This window comes from Kwoniella shandongensis, chromosome 9 (assembly GCF_008629635.2).
Source record: "Kwoniella shandongensis chromosome 9, complete sequence".
In the NCBI taxonomy this organism is placed as follows: Eukaryota; Fungi; Basidiomycota; class Tremellomycetes; order Tremellales; family Cryptococcaceae; genus Kwoniella; species Kwoniella shandongensis.
Window position 1 is genome coordinate 27,612 of NC_089295.1, and position 23,172 is coordinate 50,783.

General features: G+C 49.3%; 8 protein-coding genes across 8 annotated transcripts; 4 read left to right on the top strand and 4 right to left on the bottom strand.

Annotated features, from left to right (window-relative positions):
• Positions 1-188: 188 nt before the first annotated feature.
• On the bottom strand, positions 189-3,362 carry CI109_104971 (uncharacterized protein; the record flags this gene model as incomplete). The annotated part of the gene is made up of 3 exons (XM_032007806.2): positions 189-1,125; positions 1,182-1,966; positions 2,022-3,362. 3 exons carry the CDS (start codon positions 3,360-3,362, stop codon positions 189-191), a joined length of 3,063 nt encoding a protein of 1,020 aa, XP_031857890.2.
• A 73-nt stretch (positions 3,363-3,435) lies between these two features.
• Positions 3,436-4,529, top strand: CI109_104972 (uncharacterized protein; the record flags this gene model as incomplete). Its single annotated transcript, XM_032007807.2, has 4 exons — positions 3,436-3,465; positions 3,577-3,850; positions 3,937-4,136; positions 4,287-4,529. The coding sequence occupies 4 exons, from the start codon at positions 3,436-3,438 to the stop codon at positions 4,527-4,529; spliced, it is 747 nt and encodes a 248-aa protein (XP_031857891.2).
• Positions 4,530-4,760: 231 nt separating this feature from the next.
• On the bottom strand, positions 4,761-7,142 carry CI109_104973 (uncharacterized protein; the record flags this gene model as incomplete). The annotated part of the gene is made up of 13 exons (XM_032007808.1): positions 4,761-4,924; positions 4,982-5,003; positions 5,054-5,150; positions 5,204-5,461; positions 5,519-5,838; positions 5,904-5,976; positions 6,029-6,071; positions 6,126-6,181; positions 6,245-6,309; positions 6,387-6,478; positions 6,544-6,559; positions 6,643-6,744; positions 6,804-7,142. 13 exons carry the CDS (start codon positions 7,140-7,142, stop codon positions 4,761-4,763), a joined length of 1,647 nt encoding a protein of 548 aa, XP_031857892.1.
• Positions 7,143-7,478: 336 nt separating this feature from the next.
• Positions 7,479-9,998, top strand: CI109_104974 (uncharacterized protein; the record flags this gene model as incomplete). The annotated part of the gene is made up of 8 exons (XM_032007809.2): positions 7,479-7,553; positions 7,928-8,252; positions 8,310-8,369; positions 8,448-8,860; positions 8,925-9,096; positions 9,163-9,376; positions 9,425-9,509; positions 9,579-9,998. The coding sequence occupies 8 exons, from the start codon at positions 7,479-7,481 to the stop codon at positions 9,996-9,998; spliced, it is 1,764 nt and encodes a 587-aa protein (XP_031857893.2).
• A 1,099-nt stretch (positions 9,999-11,097) lies between these two features.
• On the top strand, positions 11,098-13,785 carry CI109_104975 (uncharacterized protein; the record flags this gene model as incomplete). The annotated part of the gene is made up of 11 exons (XM_032007810.2): positions 11,098-11,714; positions 11,784-11,899; positions 12,030-12,212; positions 12,341-12,428; positions 12,492-12,575; positions 12,646-12,691; positions 12,753-12,914; positions 12,983-13,132; positions 13,189-13,301; positions 13,370-13,585; positions 13,665-13,785. The coding sequence occupies 11 exons, from the start codon at positions 11,098-11,100 to the stop codon at positions 13,783-13,785; spliced, it is 1,896 nt and encodes a 631-aa protein (XP_031857894.2).
• A 718-nt stretch (positions 13,786-14,503) lies between these two features.
• CI109_104976 (uncharacterized protein) lies at positions 14,504-16,025 on the top strand (the record flags this gene model as incomplete). The annotated part of the gene is made up of 6 exons (XM_032007811.1): positions 14,504-14,539; positions 14,635-14,689; positions 14,796-14,945; positions 15,097-15,247; positions 15,429-15,594; positions 15,783-16,025. The coding sequence occupies 6 exons, from the start codon at positions 14,504-14,506 to the stop codon at positions 16,023-16,025; spliced, it is 801 nt and encodes a 266-aa protein (XP_031857895.1).
• Positions 16,026-16,284: 259 nt separating this feature from the next.
• On the bottom strand, positions 16,285-18,329 carry CI109_104977 (uncharacterized protein; the record flags this gene model as incomplete). Its single annotated transcript, XM_065967594.1, has 8 exons — positions 16,285-16,414; positions 16,475-16,536; positions 16,605-16,700; positions 16,761-17,181; positions 17,259-17,463; positions 17,638-17,659; positions 17,720-17,972; positions 18,058-18,329. The coding sequence occupies 8 exons, from the start codon at positions 18,327-18,329 to the stop codon at positions 16,285-16,287; spliced, it is 1,461 nt and encodes a 486-aa protein (XP_065823666.1).
• Positions 18,330-19,145: 816 nt separating this feature from the next.
• On the bottom strand, positions 19,146-21,432 carry CI109_104978 (phosphoribosylaminoimidazolecarboxamide formyltransferase/IMP cyclohydrolase; the record flags this gene model as incomplete). The annotated part of the gene is made up of 9 exons (XM_065967595.1): positions 19,146-19,157; positions 19,223-19,768; positions 19,823-19,951; positions 20,005-20,180; positions 20,236-20,466; positions 20,523-21,020; positions 21,081-21,157; positions 21,220-21,346; positions 21,411-21,432. The coding sequence occupies 9 exons, from the start codon at positions 21,430-21,432 to the stop codon at positions 19,146-19,148; spliced, it is 1,818 nt and encodes a 605-aa protein (XP_065823667.1).
• Between the last annotated feature and the right edge of the window lie 1,740 nt (positions 21,433-23,172).

Genomic DNA, 23,172 nt, shown 5'->3' on the forward strand with positions numbered 1-23,172 from the left:
GCATAGCCAATAAGCGGTGAGTTATGTTATCATCAACGTAATAGATCAAGCTTAAAATGAACTAATGGCCGTAGCGCGCAGTGGGATCTGTACATACATATTCAAGGAAATACAACCAAAATGCTTGAACGAACGATCATCTATGTGCCTACTTGATATACTACTACAGCGTCCTGGTAGTGACACCACTACAACGTCACCTGACGACTCTGTCTGACGTCCGAAACGATTTCTCTGATCTTTGACAACTTGTCCTGACCTTTTATCAACCATCCATCCAATGCTGCGGACCCTTTCAACGCATCCATCTTCATTCGAGGATCAGATGATCCCAAACCTGTAATCGCGAAAATTCGACAACGCGGCCTTGACCACGTCTTGCCCGTCTCCACATCCCGCATCTCGCTCGCTGCAGTGACACCATCCATCCGAGGCATCGAGACGTCCGTCAGAACCAAATCAGGTTGGAATTCTTTGAACTTTTCAACTGCTTCCACTCCATCTACCGCTTGGGCAGATACGACAGGTTGTTTTCGAGCGATCTGATCGAGCAGCGTTAGGAGAATCTTCCGCCCAATGTAATTGTCATCGGCGACTAGCACTCTGATCGCGGTCGCTTCTACTTCTGCCGGATCCGTGTCTACCGTTGGTGTCTCGGGTAGTACCGCATCTACCTGTTCTACGATCGACAAGTCTCTCAGCGATTTTCTGGTGCGCACCGGGATCTCAGACAGATCTCCATCACTGCTATAAGATCTAACGACCTCATTCTCCACAGCATGTCGAGTAGTCCTGATGGTTGCCGGACGCGTACCGAGCAGTTCGACAGGCAGGACAACGGTGAATGCTGCACCTCCTTCCGGTCGTGAAGTCAAGGTGACGGTCCCGCCCATCCGGTCCGCTAGTGATTTCGTGATGTATAATCCCAGCCCAGCTCCGGGAGTGAATGTATCCGCCTTTGTGAATGGTTCGAACACCTTCGCAGCGAACTTGGGGTCGATGCCAGGTCCGGTATCTAAAACTCGTATGACAATGTTATGGTTGTCTGGCGACGATGTCAATGACAGGGTAATACGTCCGGCCTTGGTGAACTTGAGAGCATTTGTCAAGCCGTTGAAAAGAATTCTGCAGAGAGTGATCAGCCTACATCAACTGTTGACGTATATACCCCTCCCGCTCACCTCTGAAAACCTGGCTCGTCGACTATGGCGCGCCAATCCCTATCTTCCAGTTCCACAATCAAATCCACCTTGGACCCATCCACCACCGGCGCCATCCCTCGCGAACATGTTTTAGCAGCAGACAACGTCGCTCTCGCCAAATCTGTCAAGCTCCTCCTCGTCGCACCGTTCTTCCCATTCGCAATCGATCCGAAATCCAGTACGTCATTGAGGATATGCTGTAACGCATACCCGCTGGACTCTGTCATCGTCAACAATCGCTCCACCTCGCCCAGGTCCTCGTCAGTCACCGCTTCCCGAACGAGTTGCAGACCCGATAAGACACCATGCATGGGAGTTCGAAGCTCGTGACTGATCGAAGAGAGGAAAGCGGTCTTCGCTGCATCGGCTTCGATGACCCGTGCTTGCAAGATCTGCGCGCGAAGGACTCCGCCTATAGAACTCAAGAAGCCGACTCGTCTAGCCTTCAATGGATAGGCTACTCGAATAGTGGTGAGGATGAACATGAAGAGTGGCTGGTCACCTGTGAGGTAGGGCATGACGATATGCAGTCGGGTGTTGGGTGGAAGGTACGTCTCCAGACCGGATGCTTCGGTCTTGTCGTCAAAGCTGGCAATGGCTTGGTTCGAATGTCGATTGAGGTATTGGATGATGGCCATCGACGCATCACTATTCCGCAGTCTGGAAGAAGGCGTGTTGGGATCTTTACTTTCTGATGCGAGCACCGTTAGGGGCAGGTTGGAGTCGTTGGTCGGTACGAATGATGTCTTCCCGGCCTTGTCTTTCTGTAATCCCATGTCAGCTAGAACAATGAAGGGATGGGAGATTCGAACGACTCACCACCGGATGCAACGAACGGAGATCTACGATAGTCACATTATCCATCTCCGTTAGCACCGTCTTTATATGCTTTGCCGCTAGATGAGCACTCGCATGCAACGCATCCACCTTTGTCTCGCTACCCTGCTTCGGATTTTCCCCCAGCGACGGAACCTCCTTTGCAATCGGCTCCAACACCGGCGGTAAGCCGTTCGCTACGGTTTGACTTTCCGATGGTGGGGGATTGACATGAGCCAGCTTGAGAGTTGAGTCGACCAGAGTACTTTCGATAAAGCTTGAAACAGCCCTTTGCGCTCTTGCCTCCCTTGTCCGTTCATGACCTTCCCAAGTTGCCCTCAGCTGCGTCTCCAACATTCCCTTGACATGTCCCAGTACCATTTGTTGCTGTTCGTTCAACGGAGGGAGATAATCGAAATGCATCGAGTTGATCACGCCGACACTGACCACCCTGTCATCGGTCGAAGTAGAAGCCGGATCAACTTTGAGCGAGACGACACTTCCGAGATAACTCTTGATTCCGCCCGAAGCCTTGTCTATCGCATATGGGTTACAGCGATATCGCCAATCGTCCTCCAAGCTCGGTATGTAATTTGTCTTATTTGGATCGTTACAGAGAACAGAATGTCCACATAGACTCGTCTCGGGCAATAATCGAGTTCCACGGACCAATCCTCGCGATTCGAATATCTCCGGATGACCAGCACAAGCTACCAACTCCTGGATGTTATCTCGAAACAGGGTAAACGTACATATCCCTCCGAAGAACGCTTGTACCAGGTCCATCGCCGACTGGATGTTCTTCACCTGTTTATCTGAATATAGATCATATTCCTGTATGATCTGCTCTCGTAGGTTCTCCTCGGGTGCTCTCGGGGGTGGTAAAAATCGATTCCGTCTGTAAAACTCTCTCACTCGATATGCAGTCACAGGAGATATTTCGGTGCAATCGTAGATAGGATGGTCAAAGTCGGAACCGATAGTATCGTCTTGTTCGTAATCATGAAAAGAGGATTCTGACGTCGTTGTCGTCGACGGTGAGGAGGAGAGAAGGGGGAGGGGCGGGATGTGATCCGACGGTATCGCACCATTCGCATATGTTTCTAGGAACTCTCTCCAAGCTTCCAAGCTCTGATCGTCCGGTCTCGGTGGTTCGTTGTCGAGCTGCATTGTGATGCCGATGAATCGTGAAGCAACATACAAGATGACAGATTGATGAGTATCTCGTGTTGATGGTGTGAAGGGGATCCGCGGAATTCGTCTTTTTTCTCCAGGCACGCGTGCAATGAAGATTGGCGGAGACCGAACACGGAGACGAGATACGCACCCCCTGTTTGTTGACATTGACCGACAGCAGGCAGGCACCGCGCCGCACGGCATGCACGTCTTTGCCCCGCAAGGCGCACGTGTTGTGCACATGGAGTGCTTTTCCTCGTTCCGGATCAAGGTACCGCCGAAGACCGAGTGCAATGTTGAACAAAAGAGAAGGATGAAGGTTGAATCGCCCCATAATTAGACCCGATTGAGCTGTCTTCGCCATCACTCTTTACCTTCATAGCTCGACTCCCAACGTAGATTCCCAAGCATGACACTCACACCCTCCTTCGTTGTAGACGGCCCCATTCCCTATGTGCCCCTTTTCTCACCTCACGAGGGATACTGTCTCACCGCCCATCTCCCTACGGATGTTCACCACTTACCTGCTATCGTCAATCAGCCGGAGATCAAAGCGACGCTGGGCTATGCAGAAGGACATATGACAGAGGAGATGGCGCAGAAGTGGATAGATAACGTTATGACAGGTCCTAGATTCGTCGATTATCCTTATTACGGTGAGTCTGGGCGCCAGTGTCGCATGATGTATATGTATGAGTGACCTTTGAGAAGTGAGGTAGCGCTGATCTCGCTCTTGGTTTAGTCATACGCCGAATAGGAGACCTCGATGCTCCTTCACCTCCTATTATCGGCTTCTTCGCCCTTGGTCGAGAAAATTATCATTGTTTTGGCGATAAAAGACCAGATTTGATCAAGCAGAATTCGTTGTTGTCTCCCGAGAAGGCACAATATCAATTGACATTCTTCATTGATGGGGCGTATCAAGGCAAAGGATTGATCACGGTGAGCTGGTTATATACCCTCCAACACTTCGTCCTGTCTCAGTGGCACGCCCTCCCCCTCTTCAGTATTGCCGTCAAATTGTTCGAATTCGGCAGTGAACCTAGTCTCAAATCAATGAATGAACTATGAGCTCATATTATGCTCATTTAGGCGGCCGGACGAACCATCCTCCGTACGGCCCCACATATCCGTCATTTCCCAGGCCAACTCTGTTCCGCCTATCTCTCTCATAACGTATCCTCCCAACGAGTACATAGGAAGTTGGGTTTTAAGACCATCGCAATAGCGAGGGATGTTTATCAAGGACACGATGCGCTTTGTGATGTCTGGGTAGGGGAGAAGGATTGTGACAAGGTCGGGACGATATATAGTGATTTCGAGGTTGCCCCGTGAGGATACCGGCACCGTTCGAACTCTATCAAGGTAGACTAATAGAGACATAGAAGTCGGATAGATTAACATACACATAACGATACTCGAACGACAATATCATTGTACCATGCATGCAATTCGACGACATATATGTTGTTCACACATTGCCTATGTTACCCCATGAATGCTCTCTTGTCTACCGCAAGTTATCTATATCGTATTGCCATATGCTAGGGTATAATCTTCATCCAGTCATTCACCCTCCCCAAAATGAGTCGCGCAATACGGTGATTTCCTTCGAACATCCTTGCCTTTGCGGAATAGATAGAAGGGGATAGGTACGAGGAAGAACGATAACATGGCGAGGAGGAAGAGTGCCCACTGATTACCCATTCCCTTGAACATTTGGCTCGCGACTGATTAGCAACAGATTGTTAGTGCTAACTCAACAAGATGCTGAAGGGTCTACTCACATAAGGGGAAGATGGCGCCAACCTATATCGGATCGAGTTAGTTGTAGCTCGAGCTACACCAAGGTCACTCACAATATTTCTTACGAACACAACACCACCCAGTGCCGATGCTGAGTAATGACCATATCCATCTACGACATAGTTGAGAATAGCTGCAAGGATCACGTAGCTGCGTTTGCCTCATCAGCACCCAGAGATCGGTTCGACTCCGACATCACTTACAATCCGAAACCGAACAGGGTGAAACCGATTAACGGTGCGATCCAAGGTAAGTTAGGATACGAAGTCCACGCTGCAATCATCAATCCAATCGGCATGAACGGTGTTGCCCATAAAGCACTCCACCATCTTGATTCGGGGTCCGAATATCCGAGTCGTTTACGGGCGAGATCGTATCGTGAGTTTTGTAGAGGGGTCAAGGCAAAGCCAATCACCGCTCCGAGGACATAGGCGCCATACGTGAGGTTGACTACACCAGAGCTGGAAGAACATAATAAGCTGTCATCCTCTGAATACTCCGATAACGAATCGACCCACTGCGTCCAGCCATGCCCACCGTTACCTTTCCCAAAGATCAGGGGGAACGCCTCGTTACTCAGGAACACCATACCGAACGTAAACCCATTGATACCCGCACAGAGATACGTGATAGGTTCAGTGAACAAGAACTTGAACGGTCGAACGATGGTGACCTTGTAGAAATGTCCTGGAGCTTGTTTCGATAACTCGTGTTCGCCATAAAAGGGGAGATTGGTATGATGTCGTAGATGAGCGGTCTTTTTGCTGAGAATGATGGTGTCTCGCGTCTCGGGCATGCAGAAAAAGATGACGTTGATGAACGAGCCGAAGATGATTAGCTGGAAGAGGTCAGCGATAATCCGTCTCAAACCTCCGAAGGCTGAGAGGGAGTATAACCACTCACGTAGGCCCAGAATAACCATCTCCAACCTTGCACTTGTGCCAAGAATCCAGAAAGGACGTTTCCGAGGGGTGGTCTGAATTGGTCACAGCTTTAGTCCGACCGTTATTCTCCTTAGCAACACTCACCCGTCCGCACTACTCAACGCGTAGATACCGACCGCAAGACCGCCTAGATATAATCGTCAGCACAAGCACAGCCTGACGTGCGAGAGTATCTACTCACCCTCGTCGATACCGAAAAGGTCGTGAACGACACCACCCGTATTGGCGAGGGGAGTACTTCGCGAAGGCTCATGATCAGCGATATGGAAACTGTCTTGCTATGCAATGAGCGATACATACCTTCCCGCCAACCCTTGGAAGAACCGACAGACCAAAACTGTAGCCAAGTTTTTCGCCAGAGCCAGCTGTTATTTCGGATGACCAACATCAGCAGGCAAGATCTCGCAGCGCTCCCTCTCCTTTCCTGGGCAATCTGACCTACGGGAATCTGGAAAAGGGTGAAGATCGTCCAGCTGACGAGGTAGACTGGTCTTCTACCCCAATACTCACTCAGAGGGGCGAGGAACATGGGTCCTGCGAAGAAGGCGTGAATTCAGCTGAGTTTGCGGAAGATACTGTATGTGGAAGAAGTCACCTACCGACAGCGAAACCGAGCTACCGATATCACAACAGCGAGTCGGGAATCAGCGACGTTGGACGGTGCATGATATGACAGTGGGATGGAATAGCTGACGCACGATGTAAAGACTCAGACCTAATGTTCCGAGCTCGGACCCGAACCCTAGCTCTTCTTCCATCTGCTCTACACCTGTACTGTATCCTGATACACAGAGACATACCTATCAAGAGCACAGTTCATTAGTCAGTCAATGTACTACGTATTGCTTATGCGACTCACCAAGTTATTGAGCAATGAAGCTAGACCAACGATACCGTATCGTTTCCAATTAGGCCAACTTCTCGGACTCTGCGGATCACCATGTAAACTCCTTATCAGGAGATTACCTGATTCATCCTTCTTCCAAACAACAGCATGGTTCTCAGCTAAGATATCGATAACTTCCTTGTCCAGTTCGACAGCGTGTCCACCAAGCGCAGTGGGTGTGCCCGTTGTTGTAGAGGGGTGTTCTTGTTGTCCAGCTTCGAGATGCGTTTGACCAGCTTTATCATGTATCATCACGTCGTGAGCTTGAGTCGTCATAGGCGTATCGCTGGTCAATGAATCTCTTGTCGACATTGTGTTCTAGACTCCAAAATAGTGACAAGTATGACAAAGGAATTGCGAAAATGTCGATGACTCATTCATTCGTCACAAATTCCAGCTGAACGAACACACGTAATGGAGAAAGTGGAAGAGAATGTCCTTTCGGCATCAGCATTTGGTAACTATCATACCGTACGAAACCACTTTAGCCCCATATGAACCCACGTAGTCTGTATGGAGCCCATTTACCGGCGGCGTTCTCTGAACACTGTGATTCGTCGTCCTCTTGACAAAGCTGCGGCGCCCAACAACTAGCCCCATGTCATTAAATTGCGGCATCTCTCTCTTCCCCCGATCGAGGGTCAAGCGATGCCTTCGAGCAAAGGCTCTGCTCTATTCTTAGCTACTTTCATCTCGGCAAAACAGACTTTACCAGTCGCCAGGGTATCTACAGATGTAACTTATGATGACATGATGATAAAGTTATGAATAGATTACCGAAATACCAGATCGGACATTAAACGGCCGTATAGAAACAGGAATTAGGCACGCAGAACGCGACTTGCTTGATAGAGAGATCCCGTTTAAGCCTCACTATTATTATTATCATGATTATTATTTGGGTTCGCAGATGAGATGGGATCGTTTCTGTCGTGTAGATTGATAGTGAACCACCTGTGAATAACCACAGAACTTCATTATAGCACACCGAATATTGTGTATAGACTGCCGGGGACCATTAAACGAGGCGTACACCGTATCCCCTACCATCTACCCATCTACCCATGCTGTAATACTATACATTACATCTCCTTCAGCCCCCTCGTTCTCCCCACACCATGTCACTCTCTCGCTACCTGACGAACCGTCGTATACTACCCTTCTTCCTGTTCACCGCCGCTCTCGTCCTTTACAACACATCTTCCCTCACCTCTCGCCCCCATGTCGACTGGCACGACTACCTGCCGAAGAACCCCGCTTTACCTGGGAATGTGAGGACGACACATGCGGACTTGGAAGGGACGTTCGTCGAGACGGGGACATTTGATCTGCCGAAATATATAAGGGATAGACAGGCGGAAAAGGCTGGAGAGCTGGATGGGTTGAAAATAGCGGTCTTGGAGCATGCGGGGTTTCACGAGGGTGAGCAAGCTGTGTTGCTCATATAGTGCGAGCTCGGTGCTAATCTAGCGAATGTAGAGGTTGTGGGTGCTGTGCTTAAGACGTTGATCGATGTGGGCGTAGAGTTCACCTTGTACCGTAAGTCCATGTGCACCCAGCTCTAGAATCGGACTAGAATCGGAAAAACATGACCTAATTACTGGGTTGCACGCGCAGGGGATAACTTTCGCTGGGGCTACTTTGACGTCCTCAAATCCGGCATGAACTACACGACCTGGCCGACCCGTTTCTCCGACGGCACGTATGCCGACGCGGTCTCTTCCCATTCTATCGACATCACCATCCACGTCTCATGCGACCATGCGTTCTGGAATTGGCCGAGGAATAAACCAGCTTACGACGCGATGAAAGCCAATACGGATATGGAGGTGGTGTGCATGTTGCACGAGTTGGAGAATCTGAGCGATGATGAGAGGAGGAGTTGGGAGAAGGCAGCTTCAGAGGATAGGTTGACGTATCTCACGCTGAGCAAACATGTCAAGAGGTTCTTGCAGCATGAGGTTTTGAAATGGGCAGATAGGCTAAGAGATCTCAATTGGGGAAAAGTTCAGGTGGAGGAATTCATTCCTGTGAGTGGGCACATACTGGTTTAACAGTCTCGTATATACACTGAACACCATTCCTGTGCTGTAGTTGTTCCCGATCGACCCAGCCTCCTTACCAGACACGGAACTCGTCAAAGTCGCAGAATACTTCCCCAAACGACCAGAACGTATCCCATCACGACTCGCAATTCTCGGTAATATCCAGACATGGCGGAGGAACTACAATCCGATCATCAAAGATCTCCACGAGGCAATTCAAGGTATGCTACCGGAGAAGATATCCGTGAAACAAAAGTGGAAGCTGACACCGGCTGGCTTCGTTGCAGCTGATCCTGCCGCTTGGGGATACCTCCCACTCTCCACTGAGCCAAACTCGACATACGTTTCGGCGAAGAACCCCGCTCGACCACCCGTCACGGCGCATTTCATCGGATCGTTAGCACCCACATCACAGCTCGAAATCCCTAACCCAATGCGGGATATGGTATTCATCCATTCGGGATTGCCCTACTCTGATTTCTATCGACTGTTGGGATCCATGTGAGTATCTTGTACGACTAGCGAAGGTCGGTCCTGATGCTATTCTAGGGACATGGTTCTCCCTGCGTTTATTGGTTGGACGTATCTCGAGAGGAAACTTAGTTCTGCCATACCTGCAGGTATCGTCAGTCGTGTAAGTGTTTGCGACATCCCTTGGCTTGCACAAAACCTTCGTTGCACACAAGCTAAATGATGTGAATAGGTTCCCATTCTTGGCTCCGAGTTGCTGTTGAACGCATACGAGTTCTTGCGAGTCCCCGCGATACAGATCGAAGCTGCCGGTCTACGTGAGATTGAAGCGATCCGATTACTTCGAGAAGGTATCGATCCTTACACCAGTCAATTCACGACATCTCCACCACGTGTGCTCTTACCAGGTATGCCGGGCCCATCAGCATGGCACCAAGGCTTGGAATCGTATTCGGACGATAGCTTGGTGGAACAGCCAAGAAGTGATGTGGTGACGAATCATGGGGGAACGAAAGAACAGTGGGATGAGTATCATAGACGGATATATGAAGGGAATGCGGAGATGATGCGGGCTTTGTTGACAAGACTAGGGAGGAAAGTGAGAGCGAGAAAGGGGCCGACGAGCGTCAAGCAAGTGGACTTGACGGCGTGATTCAGTCATCATGTGTCTCCTATGGCACGAGGGTTTTGGTAGTCCTTGGATGGTTTAGATCTTACAGCCAAGACATGGTTCGGGTGTTTAGAATAGAATGTATATCGCATGCTTGTGCTTGTAGTATGTTGTCTTCACGTCACTCGCAGTGTATTATCCTTTTTTCGTCGCTTGGCTTGAGCTTGTGAACGACAAACACACTTTGGTGTTTCCAACGACCAAGCACAGCATTACGGACAACTGGCCTGCCTATACAAGCATCATAGTGCTAATCTTTCCTACTGCGTGGTGAGTATTGAGTCACCTCTTCTCTCCTAACACTATTGAACCAGAGTTCACCAGCGATGAGGGGAACGAAGCGAGGATTGCCCAGCCTTTCATGCTTCCTAAAATAGCGAGAATACCTCTCCATGGTCAATTGAACGACCGAATTAGGGAAAAGGGTGTGTTGGTGAGTGACTGCCACGTGGCGATCATGCCATTCAGTTTGTTAGCCGGATCTGGACTTTGATCGGGAGTGGTAGTAACGGTGTGGGTGCGGTGGGCTGCACTACTGAAATTGCACGAGTACCGTATGCATCAAGACAGGTAGGCAGAGAGGAGCAGAGAGTCCAATTCCTGTTCTCTCTTCATGCATGCGTCGACTATAAGAGGTTGTACAGTGCAATCGTATATCTACTAGAAACGAATCAGATCTTAGCCGCGTTACCATGCCACGCACCAATTAGTAACTTTATCTTTTGGTCCCTGTCTCTCTAACTCTCTCTCCCTCTCGTTGACACCATTCCCACCATACACCTCTCGACACTTTTGACAGAGTTACACATCTCATTAACTCTTCACTTCGCATCACACGCACATCCACACATCATACTGCCTGTCGCGTTAGCGTACAACAACACTTCACGCTCAAGCACACGACTACTCTTCGAACGCGTCCATCCCTTGGGCACATCCTCCTCGCTCGGACACGCTCAGACACACATTCATCAATACGATCTTCCTTTGCTGCGCATAATCAAAGTCGGCTCAGTCCACCCAATATACCCCTCTTTTGTCAATTACCATCGTTGGTGAAACGGGGCCTGATCTTTACTCTATGGCCTACAACAACGAATACATCCCTCCATCCTCCATTAACAAACTCGAACTCTCTCCTACACCCTCGAGCGGAGCCGACCAACTTCCCTCGTCTGCGTCCCTGGCCCCTTCAATCAGTTTAGGACCCGAGCACTCTGCCCCGCATTCCATATCGAATCGTCGACGATACCCCAATCCCATATCACCTTCACCTTCCCCTCTTCCCGACACTCCTGAACGGTCCGCTAATACCCATCACCACCCTCTATCAACCTCGTCAGCTAACGGCGTCGGTATCGGCAACGGCATCGGCAGCGACACCTTCACTAGCTCTCGAACCGCCTGGCTTAGAAGTTTGTTACCATCCAACATCATGAGAGTTTCTAGGAACAACGCCAAGCTCTATCTCAACCTATCGATAGCGCTAAACCTCATCGTCCTCATCGTACTCTTCTTGCCGAGCGAGAGGGCACACGGTCTGATAGGTGATAGCGCTTGGGCCAAAGTCCAAGAGTACGATTGGTTGAGAAGACCAGGTGGTGCAGGGGGTCCATTAGCTGGACAGGCGGTGCTGGAGAATAGAAGAGTGGGATGTAGTATGTGCGAGGTGGATCCGGCGTTATGTGAAGATATGGGGTAAGTTGCGGCTTCATCGATTCCACCTAGTCGAGACAGTCACTAACGAGGCTGAATCAATTTCGATAGCGAGTTCAACTTGAGGAAGGCGGTGGGATATTCAGGCTCAAACAACCGACTTCGACGGGTTCTGGCCAAGATGAAGCGGGGAGAACCGTTCACGGTTGGTGTCATTGGTGGATCAGGTGAGTCACAGTCTCGACAAGGTAATCCAAAGGATATTGCTAAAGTACACCACTTACTTGTTCCCTTTTCCCCTTTATTTATCACTCTCCACTCCTCTCTCTCCTGCACGATCCAAATCACCTTCCACAGTCTCAAAAGGACACGGTCTCGACGCCGCGGACGGCGATAACCCTCACACTCCCAAAAACCTTAACCGAATCGTCTTCGATCATCTCGACTCGTTATTCCCCTCGTCAAAGGGCATCGTCACTGGAAAGAGCGGAAAGGCTGAAGGAAAGAACTCATTTATTAATGGAGCTCAAGGTGGAATGGGTGAGTAATGTTTTCCGACGTGTCGCTATCTAGAGCAAGTCATACAGTAGTTCCGGAATGTCGATGAGGATATCGAAGGCAACATAGTGGATCTCGCTAGAGTCCAAAGCTGACCTGCCCTCTCACAGGTACCGACTACTTCTCCCTCTGTTTCAACGAACATATTCCAGAGGATGTCGACTTGGTGCTCATCGAGCTGTCCATCAACGATGAGGTGTACGTATGACCTGCGCGATTTGAAAGCAGCTTCTCATTACAAAGTCGCTAACTTCTACACAGGCTTATCCGAAATATGAACACCTACGAACTCCTAATCCGAGGCTTGCTTGACTTGCCTAACAAGCCGGCTGTCATGAACTTACAGTGAGCATGCTTTACTGCTGATCGTGGTTCAAACGTAACAATGCTGAATGTCAGACTCCCTCACGCACAGAGTCTTCGCTCTTATGTTCCAGTACATTGCCAACGGTGGTGACTTGGTGCGTATCACATTTGACAACTGTCGATTTAACCTGGCTAAGACTTGTTGAACATCTATAGCATAACGGTGTCGCGCAATTCTACGATATTCCTACTCTATCCATCCGAAACCCTATCCTCCCTCAGGTCATGCAGAACACGACAATGGTCAGACATCTGTTCCATAACAGAGTGAAGAAGATGGAATGGACGGATCCTCTCGATGAGATAGATTTGCGACATGTGAGTGGATTCGGCGATGAGGAAGCGGCGATTGTCATGGCTTGGTGCTGATATGTCACTCGTTGTAGCTCTCATGGCAAGGTCACGAGCTCATGGGCAAGATTGGAAGCGCATACATCGACGCTCAGCTTTGCGAGATGGAACGTATCGAATCGAGGTTGGACGCTGCCGAGCTGGAGGATATCGATTCAATCTATCCTATCGAGGACTTACCTTTAGTGAGTTCACACGTTCCATAGTCCAACCGAGTCTTCATCTGACATCTATCCTACAGCTCCCCCTCATGGCCAAGTTCAACCCGGCCAACATCATGCCTACCCTCAAACCACAATGCTACTCTGCCAACGCGGTGCAACATCCTCTCAAGCCCACAGAGCAACAAGGATGGTGAGCGGTGTGGCCTGACGTCTCAGGAGGGTGACATACTGACTTCGCTGTGTTTTTTGACTCGATAGGAAACACTGGAATTGGAAGGAGAAGCATTATCTTATTGCAAACGAACCAGGATCCAAAGTCAGCTTCAAGATCTCGACGACACTCGGTTCAGTCCAATTACACTATCTCCGATCGTACCAGTACAATCTGGGTTCGGCGAAATGCTGGATCGACGATGATACAGGCAAGGCGATGAGGTTGGACGGATATTGGAAAGAACCATACAACATTGGACGGTGAGTAACTGTTATGACGACTTACGATGTGAACGCGCGCGGTCTGTAACAGTGAGACTGATATGGGTTGCATGTGCAGAGCCGCGACTATTCGGGATGATCTCAAACCCGGAGATCATATGTTACATTGCGAGTTGTTAAAGGAGACAGCAGACCCTACGGGAGGTAAAGAATTTAGAATCATCTCGGTCATGAGGTGAGTGTCGGTCTGTACGATGAACGTAGCAATATTTGGACTGACATATTGTTTTGTGATAGCATCTAAATGAGGGGTTCGATACAGTCCAAACAGCCTCAGAGGGGGGAGAAGGTATAGAAAAGCATTAAAAGGACATGTTAAAACGTTAGACAGTACCCGCATGGTAATTTTCACATCGACTAGCTTGTTTGTCTCAGCTCATAGAGTATAGGGCGGTATTGGCGATTGTTTTCTTCTTTCTTGCATGCATCGGAGATTTCTTAGTGATATATTCTGCAGCGTTACTTGTGTCGTTAAAGTTCAAAGTCGACCGCAAACAGTGGTAAGGTTCAGAGTAGTGAGAAGCGTATTCAGAAACAAGAAACTAGACACGACCACATAGTGATGAAGTGATCAGACGAGATGCGATAAGATTAGGATCGGGGTTTTTGCAGAGTGACGCGACGCGCTGAGGGTACGTACAGTATCGCAATTTCGGTCAGGGGTGGACGCAATCCTATCCTGCGACTGCATGCATTATTATCATTACGAATCACCCATGCGAAGCAGACATGAGGTATGGAGTGGAGGTGGAGGTGGTACTATATAAAGTGACTGAGCTGATTGATGTTCAAAGTATACATCTTTGCAATCGTGAGTTTCCATCCTTACGATTTACCCCTGGCACCTACATCCATCGATTTTATCTTTCGAAATAGTCACAGATATCAGCGTCAGAGATGGTTTTCGTACTACATGGTCATATCGAATCTCTTGTAAGTAACTCTTTCCAGAACAACCAAGACCATAAACTCAGTCTTGTTATTCTGCCATTTCACGAATGACACCGTTGAATTGTACTTCTGCGTAGTACACCCGACTCGTCCTCATTTGTGTAGGAGAGATGGGATTGATCGATACTCCGCGTGAGTAAAGCAGAGCGAAGCGAAATTAGACTACGACTGATGCCTAACCCCCTTCAACTCATCTGCCCTCTCACTTTGAAATGAAATTGATCTCGACCGTTCGCAGAATTCGAATTCAGACACGTTGAATGGAACGAAATCTTCGATTCGACAGATGACGAGTTCGATTTCAAGGCGAGTCCGTTGAAGCGGATTCCATGGTTTGAAGATACAGAGAACGGTTTGAGGTTGTACGAGTCAAGAAGTATTGCCAAATGTGAGTAGTTGCGTGGTCGCGTGGACGAGGGGGCCGGATCAGAGGAGGGCAGGGTGATAGAGGGTAGGCATGGGATGTTCCAAAGTCCTCTCCCGACGGGACGTTCCACTGCACGATGAGACTCATACAAAACACTGTACGCCCTCATTAGACATTGCACAAAAGACGAATTCCCCTCTCATTCCGGAACTATCGGACCCTGAAGGCTTTGCAACCTTTGACATGGCATGTTCGATCGAGCTGGGCGATTTCTTCTTCAACTGTTATTCCATCTGTAGACAGCTGTTCATCAATCCGGTTTTGTGAGTGTTTCGTTCTCTCGTTCATTCCCACTACGCCGAGAGAGATTAAGGGGCGATATTCTCGGAGACGTATCAGATCGTTTCGAGCGGATTAGCAATCACTCTGTTCACTCCTTGAATAGTGGTATCGTGTCGTGTCGCGTCGATGTCGATGTCAATGTTGACAGCGTACGTAACTTAGCAATTCGCTCCCTCCCAACAAGGACGTACTGGATTGCTACAAAACGACATTCGAAAAGACTCTGAAGAATTATGATCGACTTTTGGCCACACGACCGTTCGTGGCAGGTGAAAAGATGACGATTGTAGATCTGTTTCATCTTCCATTTGGGTATATGGCTGCTCAGGTAGGTTGATTCCCCCTCGATCTACAACACACCGTATTGGACCTTTGGCTACGAAGGAGGATTGGGATAATATGCCCTGCCCCGATCACTCAAATGATCAGAGACGACGATCATGGAAGGTTGTTCACGACAGGCTGTGTTGTGGCATTTATCGAAGAACAACGTAACTGATGGCACTCATCTGGCAGAGTGGCGGACACCCAACCCTTGCCAAAGCGACTCAACCTTTCCCCATCCAACTCGACCAATACGTTCCAGCACGCCCTCCATCCACGAAATCCGACTCGGTATCGGAACCTTCGCAATATCCAAATGTGGAAAGATGGTGGTCGACACTCACCGCGTTGCCAAGTTTCAAACGGGTCAACGATGAGTTTGAGAAAAGTATCGTGACAATGTTGCAGAAGCAAGGGAAGCGAGACCAGAACTAGATTTAGAACTCATAGACAACAGCGAGTGCAAACCCGTTTTTTGCAAGAGATAGAAACATCATAGATATTCTAAAGGATGCATTCAAAAACCACAAAGACGCCAGGACCAAAACACACAGTTTATGCACAGATGGACGTGAGCGAGATGAAACAAAACCATTCCGTCGAGTTGGAGACTGGTCGATCGACCACCTATTGCACACCAAAAAACCCTCCTCTAGTATCTGACACTCGTCTAAAACACCTTTCGCCTTCCCACCTAATACTTGTTCCTGATGATCCGCCTGATTTGATCAGTGACCACCGTCGCCGTGACACGAATATCGTTCCTGTTGATACCTCTTGGTCCGGGACATCCTCGACCAGGACATTCTTCAGGAATACAGAAGCTGTACAACAGATCACAGAGTCAGCTTGTGCGCAGGGGGATTGCCGTCTGGCTAACTCACCTGGTCTCGTGAACAAGGTAGTGTTGAACTCCGGCAGCGATGGCAAGAGGACTGTAGTCGGTCTAAGACGGGGTGGTGGAATCAGTATTGCACAATTACATTCGTGTAAGTGGGTGGAGCTTGCACTTACAACTGTACACTCTGCAGGTTGCAGTTCGAATACCGATGCACCGGGGTTCATCCACAAGGTGTGTGTGAGACCGTTACCGTGGACAGAGACGAGGATCTGTATGTGTCGTCTGTGTCAGCTGAATTCCGACTAGGGTGTATCGCATTGTGCACTCACATCAACGGTAGAAATCTTGGCGACCTGGTCCGCAAAGGGAATAGCGGAGCTGAACGCTTCGATCGTGACCTCTGCCAAACCTTCATCGCCCAGTCTCTCGATCTCCTTGACCAACGCCGCGTGATCCTCTGGTACCAACTCTCGACCACTACCCTGTCTCTCGAGGTACATGACCTTTGGTTTCGCTGACTTCTTGAGGGTGATCGGTCCGTTGTAGCCTGCCAATACTCTTGATCGCAAGTTGACGAGCCAATCTCTCGAGACGGGAAGTCGAAGTGCGTCACCCCATGGTTTCCAACCGTGAGAAGGACCGTTGTGTCCACCTCGTCGATCGGCAGTGACGGCAAGGGGAATGAGGTAGATCTCTTGCGATTCAGCACGTTTCTGCCAAGTGGATTTACTCTCAAATTCGACACCGGGGCTGTGACAGGGCAATACACAAATGTCAGCATGACTAATCTGAGGTTCACGAATGAAGAGGATACCGCCACAACTCACAAGAACTTTGTCGTGAACCACCTGTTCGCACCAGGTGTATCTTCCCACCAAGTCGCTCCGTTGGCTCCGGCCGGAGCCTCAGCTCTGTGCCATTGTTTCGTGAACGCGACGACCTTGAAGTTGGGAAGGGTGAGTCCTGTTCGCCAAGCGTAGTTTGACCAGACACGCCATGCTCCGAGGAATGTCTCGCCGATCCAGTGGTAGTCTGCGATGCGAAATAGAACGGAGGTGAAAGGTAGAGAAACAAGGCAGAATTATCAGCAGGGGTTGTAGGTGAGTGTCAAACTCAAGAAGAAAAACTTACAATGGGAGACGACTGAAATGGAGAAGCAACATAACCGGTCAATTCAGGTACCCAATCTGCCAAACCCGTACTCACAATTGTCATCGTTGTTGATAAGCTATAGTCGTATCATTAGCTATCATGCTCGCTGTGAGTGATCTTTTCGCGTAAAACCCACCATAGGACTCTGCAACACCGTCGCACCACTGAACATATCCACCGCATCATCCAAACTGATCGTGCTTCCAATCTGTCCATCCTCATGGACCTCGGGACTGACAGCAGGGTTTCTAATCGCGTAGACTTTGACCTCTTCGTGACCTTGTTTCGGGATACGTGTATCGACGTGCATGTTGAGCAACTGATCGTGTGGTCGAGGGATTTGCCATGGTTGATCGGTAACGAAGATGTAGCTGTAGTTGTACCAGTAGCTAAGGAAATGCAATTAGGTTAGGAGTCCGACCTGGAGTCAATAAGAATGAATGAAAGAGAGAAACGGAAACGATCCCCACTTACAGATTCTCAATGACTGTATATCCAGGCGCATAATTCACAATCTTTGTCGTTTTCAACCCCAAGAACTTTTGAGTAGAAAGATCCGTAGACCTGATACCACCATCTCTCGTATTACCATCCCCACCGCTCCAGCTCCCCGGCGTCAATCTATCAGGTAAGAAGGGGATGTGGCCGAGACCTAAGGGGCCCAGGATGAAATATAGTACGAGGGCAGCGGCAGCATAGGCGGTGAGGAGACGAGGAGGGATTCGATAAGAAGTGATCACGGCCATTGTATATAGAGTAGAAGAGGGGGGGAGAAATATCTGATGGAGCAAGCGATGTCAGCTACACTCTGGACCTTTGGCATATGTTGGAGAATGGTGATTGATTTGGAGTGGCATGGTCCAAGCGTTAAGGAGATGTATGGTCGATTGGGATCTCACACACTTGAGGTGTTCATCGGATATCAATCATGACCAGTCGAAACCAGCACTTACAAAAACAAACGATTCAACGTCTCTCTCGCTTGTTTCTCACGCACTCGACGAGAGTGAAACCCAACCCAGGTAAATCGACGCGATCAGTCCAGGTAGTATTGAGGTTTCTTCGAATCTCGCCAGATCGGTATGACGTGTCTATCGTTTCTACAGCGAAAAGACGGACTTGCGTTTGACGTGTATGTGTACAAGTGTACAAGTGAACAAGGAATGAGAAGAGCAGAGAGTATGTTGATGATGTTGAAAATACTGAATAGGTCCAGTGCCATCGCGTGTCTGTCTATCTGTCCTTGAGAGCTCTGATCTTTCTTATTCCAGGGTAACAAACTCTGCGTTAAGGGTAATAATGTTGTCTCTCCACTCTCGCGCATCCAGTAACTAACCACCCATCACGTTCTTTCCTTGTACTCTCGTCTCTCATTTCAGGTTACTACTGCACGGAATGATTGTCAAAGCTGTACTATCGTACCAACACTTGCACGCACAGACCAACATACAGCAGGCACTATCAACAAACAATCAAAACCCGATAATGCATATACATGTTGAATGTAACTTCTTCCTACAAACAATCCCTCTAGTCGTGCTATAATATATATAATCTTACTTTTAGTGGTGGAACTATTGACAAGCACAATTTCATCAGATACGTCCATCACACGATCCATTCTCGACACATCACTCACCAATCTCAAATTAGTGTGACAGAAGACCAAATCGTTCTCATCGGCAGCCTTGATACACTCGGCATCCATGATACTTCCACTGGGCGCAGCGAGGTAGGTGGCACCACTTCGCTTGGCCCTGTGAACGTTGTCGGGGAAGGGGAAGAAGGCGTCGGAAGCACAAGCCACATCCTTGAGTTGAGCCATGTGCGCCTTCTTTTCCTCCTTGGTGAGAGGCTCGGGAACAGAGTCAAAGTTGCTCTCCCATTGAGCTCGCTCGCCGCCCTCAGCCTCGTAAGCTTGACCTGTAACGAAAAGGTCGATGGCGTTGGCCTTGTCCGCTCGCTTGGTACCCTTCTTGAAGGGAAGGTCGAGGACTCGAGGGTGATGTCTCAACCACCAGTTGTCAGCCTTGTCACCGGCCAATCGAGTGCAGTGAATTCGCGATTGTTGACCGGCACCAAGACCGATGACGGTACCGTTGAGGGCGTAGCAAACAGAGTTGGACTGGGTGTATTTGAGCGCGAGTGTGGAAACGATGAGATCGATGATGGCGGATTTGGGGAGCTACGGGCAAGTTTGTTAGCCTTCTTTTTGGGCCGGTGTAAGGCATAAACGCACATCCTTGTTCTTGGTAACAACGTTTTGGAACAAGCTCTCGTCGATCTTGCAATCGTTTCGTTTTTGTTGCAAGGAGATACCGTAGACTGTTCGAGTCTCGATCTCGGCGGGAACGAAGTTGGGGTCCATCTGAGCAGGTACTATGTCAGCACGCATCATGATGCACCGACCCGAGGACATACCTGGAGGACACAGTACTTTCCACCCTTCTTCTTCTTGAGGATCTCAAGGGCCTCGGGCTCGTAGCCTGGTGCGATAACACCGTCTGAGACCTCTCGAGAGATGATCTTAGCGGTAGGAGTGTCGACAGTGTGGGAGAGAGCGATGAAGTCACCGAAAGATGACATTCGGTCGGCACCTGGGCGAATATTAGCTAAGCGCACCAGGCAGGACATTCGAGAAAGTCAACTCACCTCGGGCTCGAGCGTAGGCACAAGCAAGAGGAGACAAGTCCTTCAAGTCCTCGACGCCGAACACCTTGGCAGCTCGCTCGTCAAGAGGGAGACCGACAGCAGCACCAGCGGGAGAAACGTGCTTGAAAGATGCAGCGGCGGGGAGGTCAAGAGCGGCAGCGAGCTCCTTGACGAGAGCCCAAGAGTTGAGAGCATCAAGGAGGTTGATGTAGCCGGGGGAGCCAGACAAAGCTATAGAGGGTGTTAGTGATAGGACGTAGTGGTGGAGCTAGCCACTTCCAACTTACTGGTAATGGGCATCTCTCCCTTCTCGACAAAGGCCTGAGCTGGCTTCTGGTGAGGGTTGGCACCGTATCTCAGCTGCAGTCTTTGGTATCCAACGCCAGCGCCGGCCTTGAAGTCATCCTCAACTCCGGGAGTAGCGTAGACCTTTCTGAAGTAATCGCTGATGGCCTCGTCGTAGCTCTTGGTGTCCTCGAAAGCCTTGATGGCCAATCCCCTCCTGGTCTCCTCGGTAACGGAACCCTTCGCCTTGAGCTCGGCGATGATGGTGTCGTAGTCTGAGGGAGAAGAGATGATGGAGACACGACCGTGGTTCTTGGCAGCAGCTCGGAGGAGGGTGACACCGCCGATGTCGATCTCCTCGATTGCACCAGCGAGAGTACAGTCGGGTTTGGAGGTTTGGAGGACGAAGGGGTAAAGGTTGCAGACGACGAGGGTGATGGGGGAGATGGAGTTGGCAGAGAGATCGGCAATGTCCGAAGGGATATCTCGGGAGAGGATACCTGACCGACCAGAAAGAATCAGTATCCTTATTACTGGTCATGCAAGCTCGCCCTGCTCACCTCCGTGAACGGCAGGGTGGAGAGTCTTGACTCGACCGCCCAGCATCTCGGGAGCCTTGGTGATGCTCGAGACGTCCCTAAACGACGACCGTGTCAGTACGATTTCTCAGCACCGCTATACTGAGTCAACGCAACGCACTCAATCTCAATGCCTGCCTCACGGATCATCTTGGCTGTTCCACCACTTCCCAAGAGCCTGAAACCGAGCTCCTTGAGCCCCTTGGCGAACGGAAGGAGACCGGTCTTGTCATAGACAGACAAAAGAGCTAGGGGGACAAATACATGCATTCAGTCAGTGAATATATAGGGACGCTACGAGGTCCGACTCACCGATGGGAGCTTCTGATGACATTTTTGTTTGTGATTGATGTTGGATGATAGTTGTCTGTATTGCTGAAATCTCAGAAAAAAAGTCAAAAGCGCTAAAAGTCGCGGAGTCGGGCGGGAGTCGACGTGGGGAAACGTTCCAAAAGAAGCGAGTGATAAGAAATGATGCCGGCTTATCCGTAACTCTTATCGCAACCGAGAATATAGAATGCCACGTCATGTTCTTCTGATAGATATGGACAATCTAACCGAAATGCTGATTTGCACCTATGTAGCGATGTGCATAGGAATCCGTGATCTGTCGATCAGCACCCTCTTCACCATGTCGAGAGGGTGAAACAGCACGTAACATGTGTGTTATGGCAATAATGCAACGAGGTACATAAATGTTTCCATGACAGGTCCTGGTGATTTTCGTAAAGCTCTCGTTTCAAAACATTTTACCAAATCGCCCCTTAGAAAGAACCACGAATATGAATGTGAAAGCACTCCTGCGTTGGATTTGTACCTGTAACAGACGATGTTATTAAGTACCTGCTGGTCACCGTGATATCGTTACAAACTCCTTGGCCAAAGGCCAGAATCCGTCCTCTACCGTAAAATGAGCGCAGATCGTTTGTAACACGGAACCCGGTGGTAGTGACGTTCACTGCGCACAATTTCAATAGTAGTAGTATAGCATCGATCTCTCTGCTGCGGAGATAGTCACCATCTTGCAGATCTGCCAAGTGCCAGAATCGGTCACACGCTATTCAGACGCAAGAGGACAGATCTAAGTCGCCAAGCAAGTTGTTCATGGTCTGACCAGAGAACGAACAGATCTTTCCATTGTGAGCATCGGATATGCCAAGCTAGAATAGCGATTCTCCCTACCCTCTCAACACGGAATCTAATTACAGTGTGACGCTTTGATGCTTGACTAAACTACTGTTGTCGATCAATAATGACTTAGACCAAAGTGTGACCCGATTGAAGTGTGGCGTCGATTTGATCTCGTCAATTCGATCGACAACGACTAGCACCATTTTCTGCCACGTTATAGTCTAACGCCACTTTTGCGGCTTGATCATGCATCCGGGTCTGAGTTCTTCTCAATGATGATGATGATGAGTCCAATGACGTTGATGACGACGATGATGGTGGCGGCTACTGCTTCCAGCTTAGTGGGTAGAGAAGTCCTTCGTCATAGCTCCGCGGTAGTTTGACGAGGAACGCAATTACGCCGAAACATATGCACGTTGTCGGCGTCCATGAATGAACTCTATCGACTCAAGGCTGAGCGTCAAAATGGTCAAAGCGTTCACAACGCTGCTGCTAAACGGTTGACGGTCAGAGGGAGATCCGTCGGCAATTGTGCAGAAAGAGTAAACAAACAAACCGGAAATGGTGGCGTTATCCATCAGCCATCTGTCTCACTTTTCGGAATGCCATGTTGTAAGGCTTCCGGACCGTTCGGAGAACTCACTACCAACTGCTATACAGTACACTGCTAGAGAGTCAGCTCGACCGCAACGTGGAGAGGCGCTTCAGCCACATCTTAAAAAGATGGGTGTAATCGAGAGAAAAGAGTTCAAAGTTACCCAATTCCGGTAGACCAGCCATTTTTAGAGTTTAAATCTTATCTCGACGCGACTGCCGCATTCAGTCACAAAACCTCTTTTGACATGATGAATCTCGGCCATCTATATCTTTTATCAATATTCCAAGTAATGTATATGTCTCTCAAGACGGCCTCTGGGGCCACTGGACCTAAACTAAAAAGTGA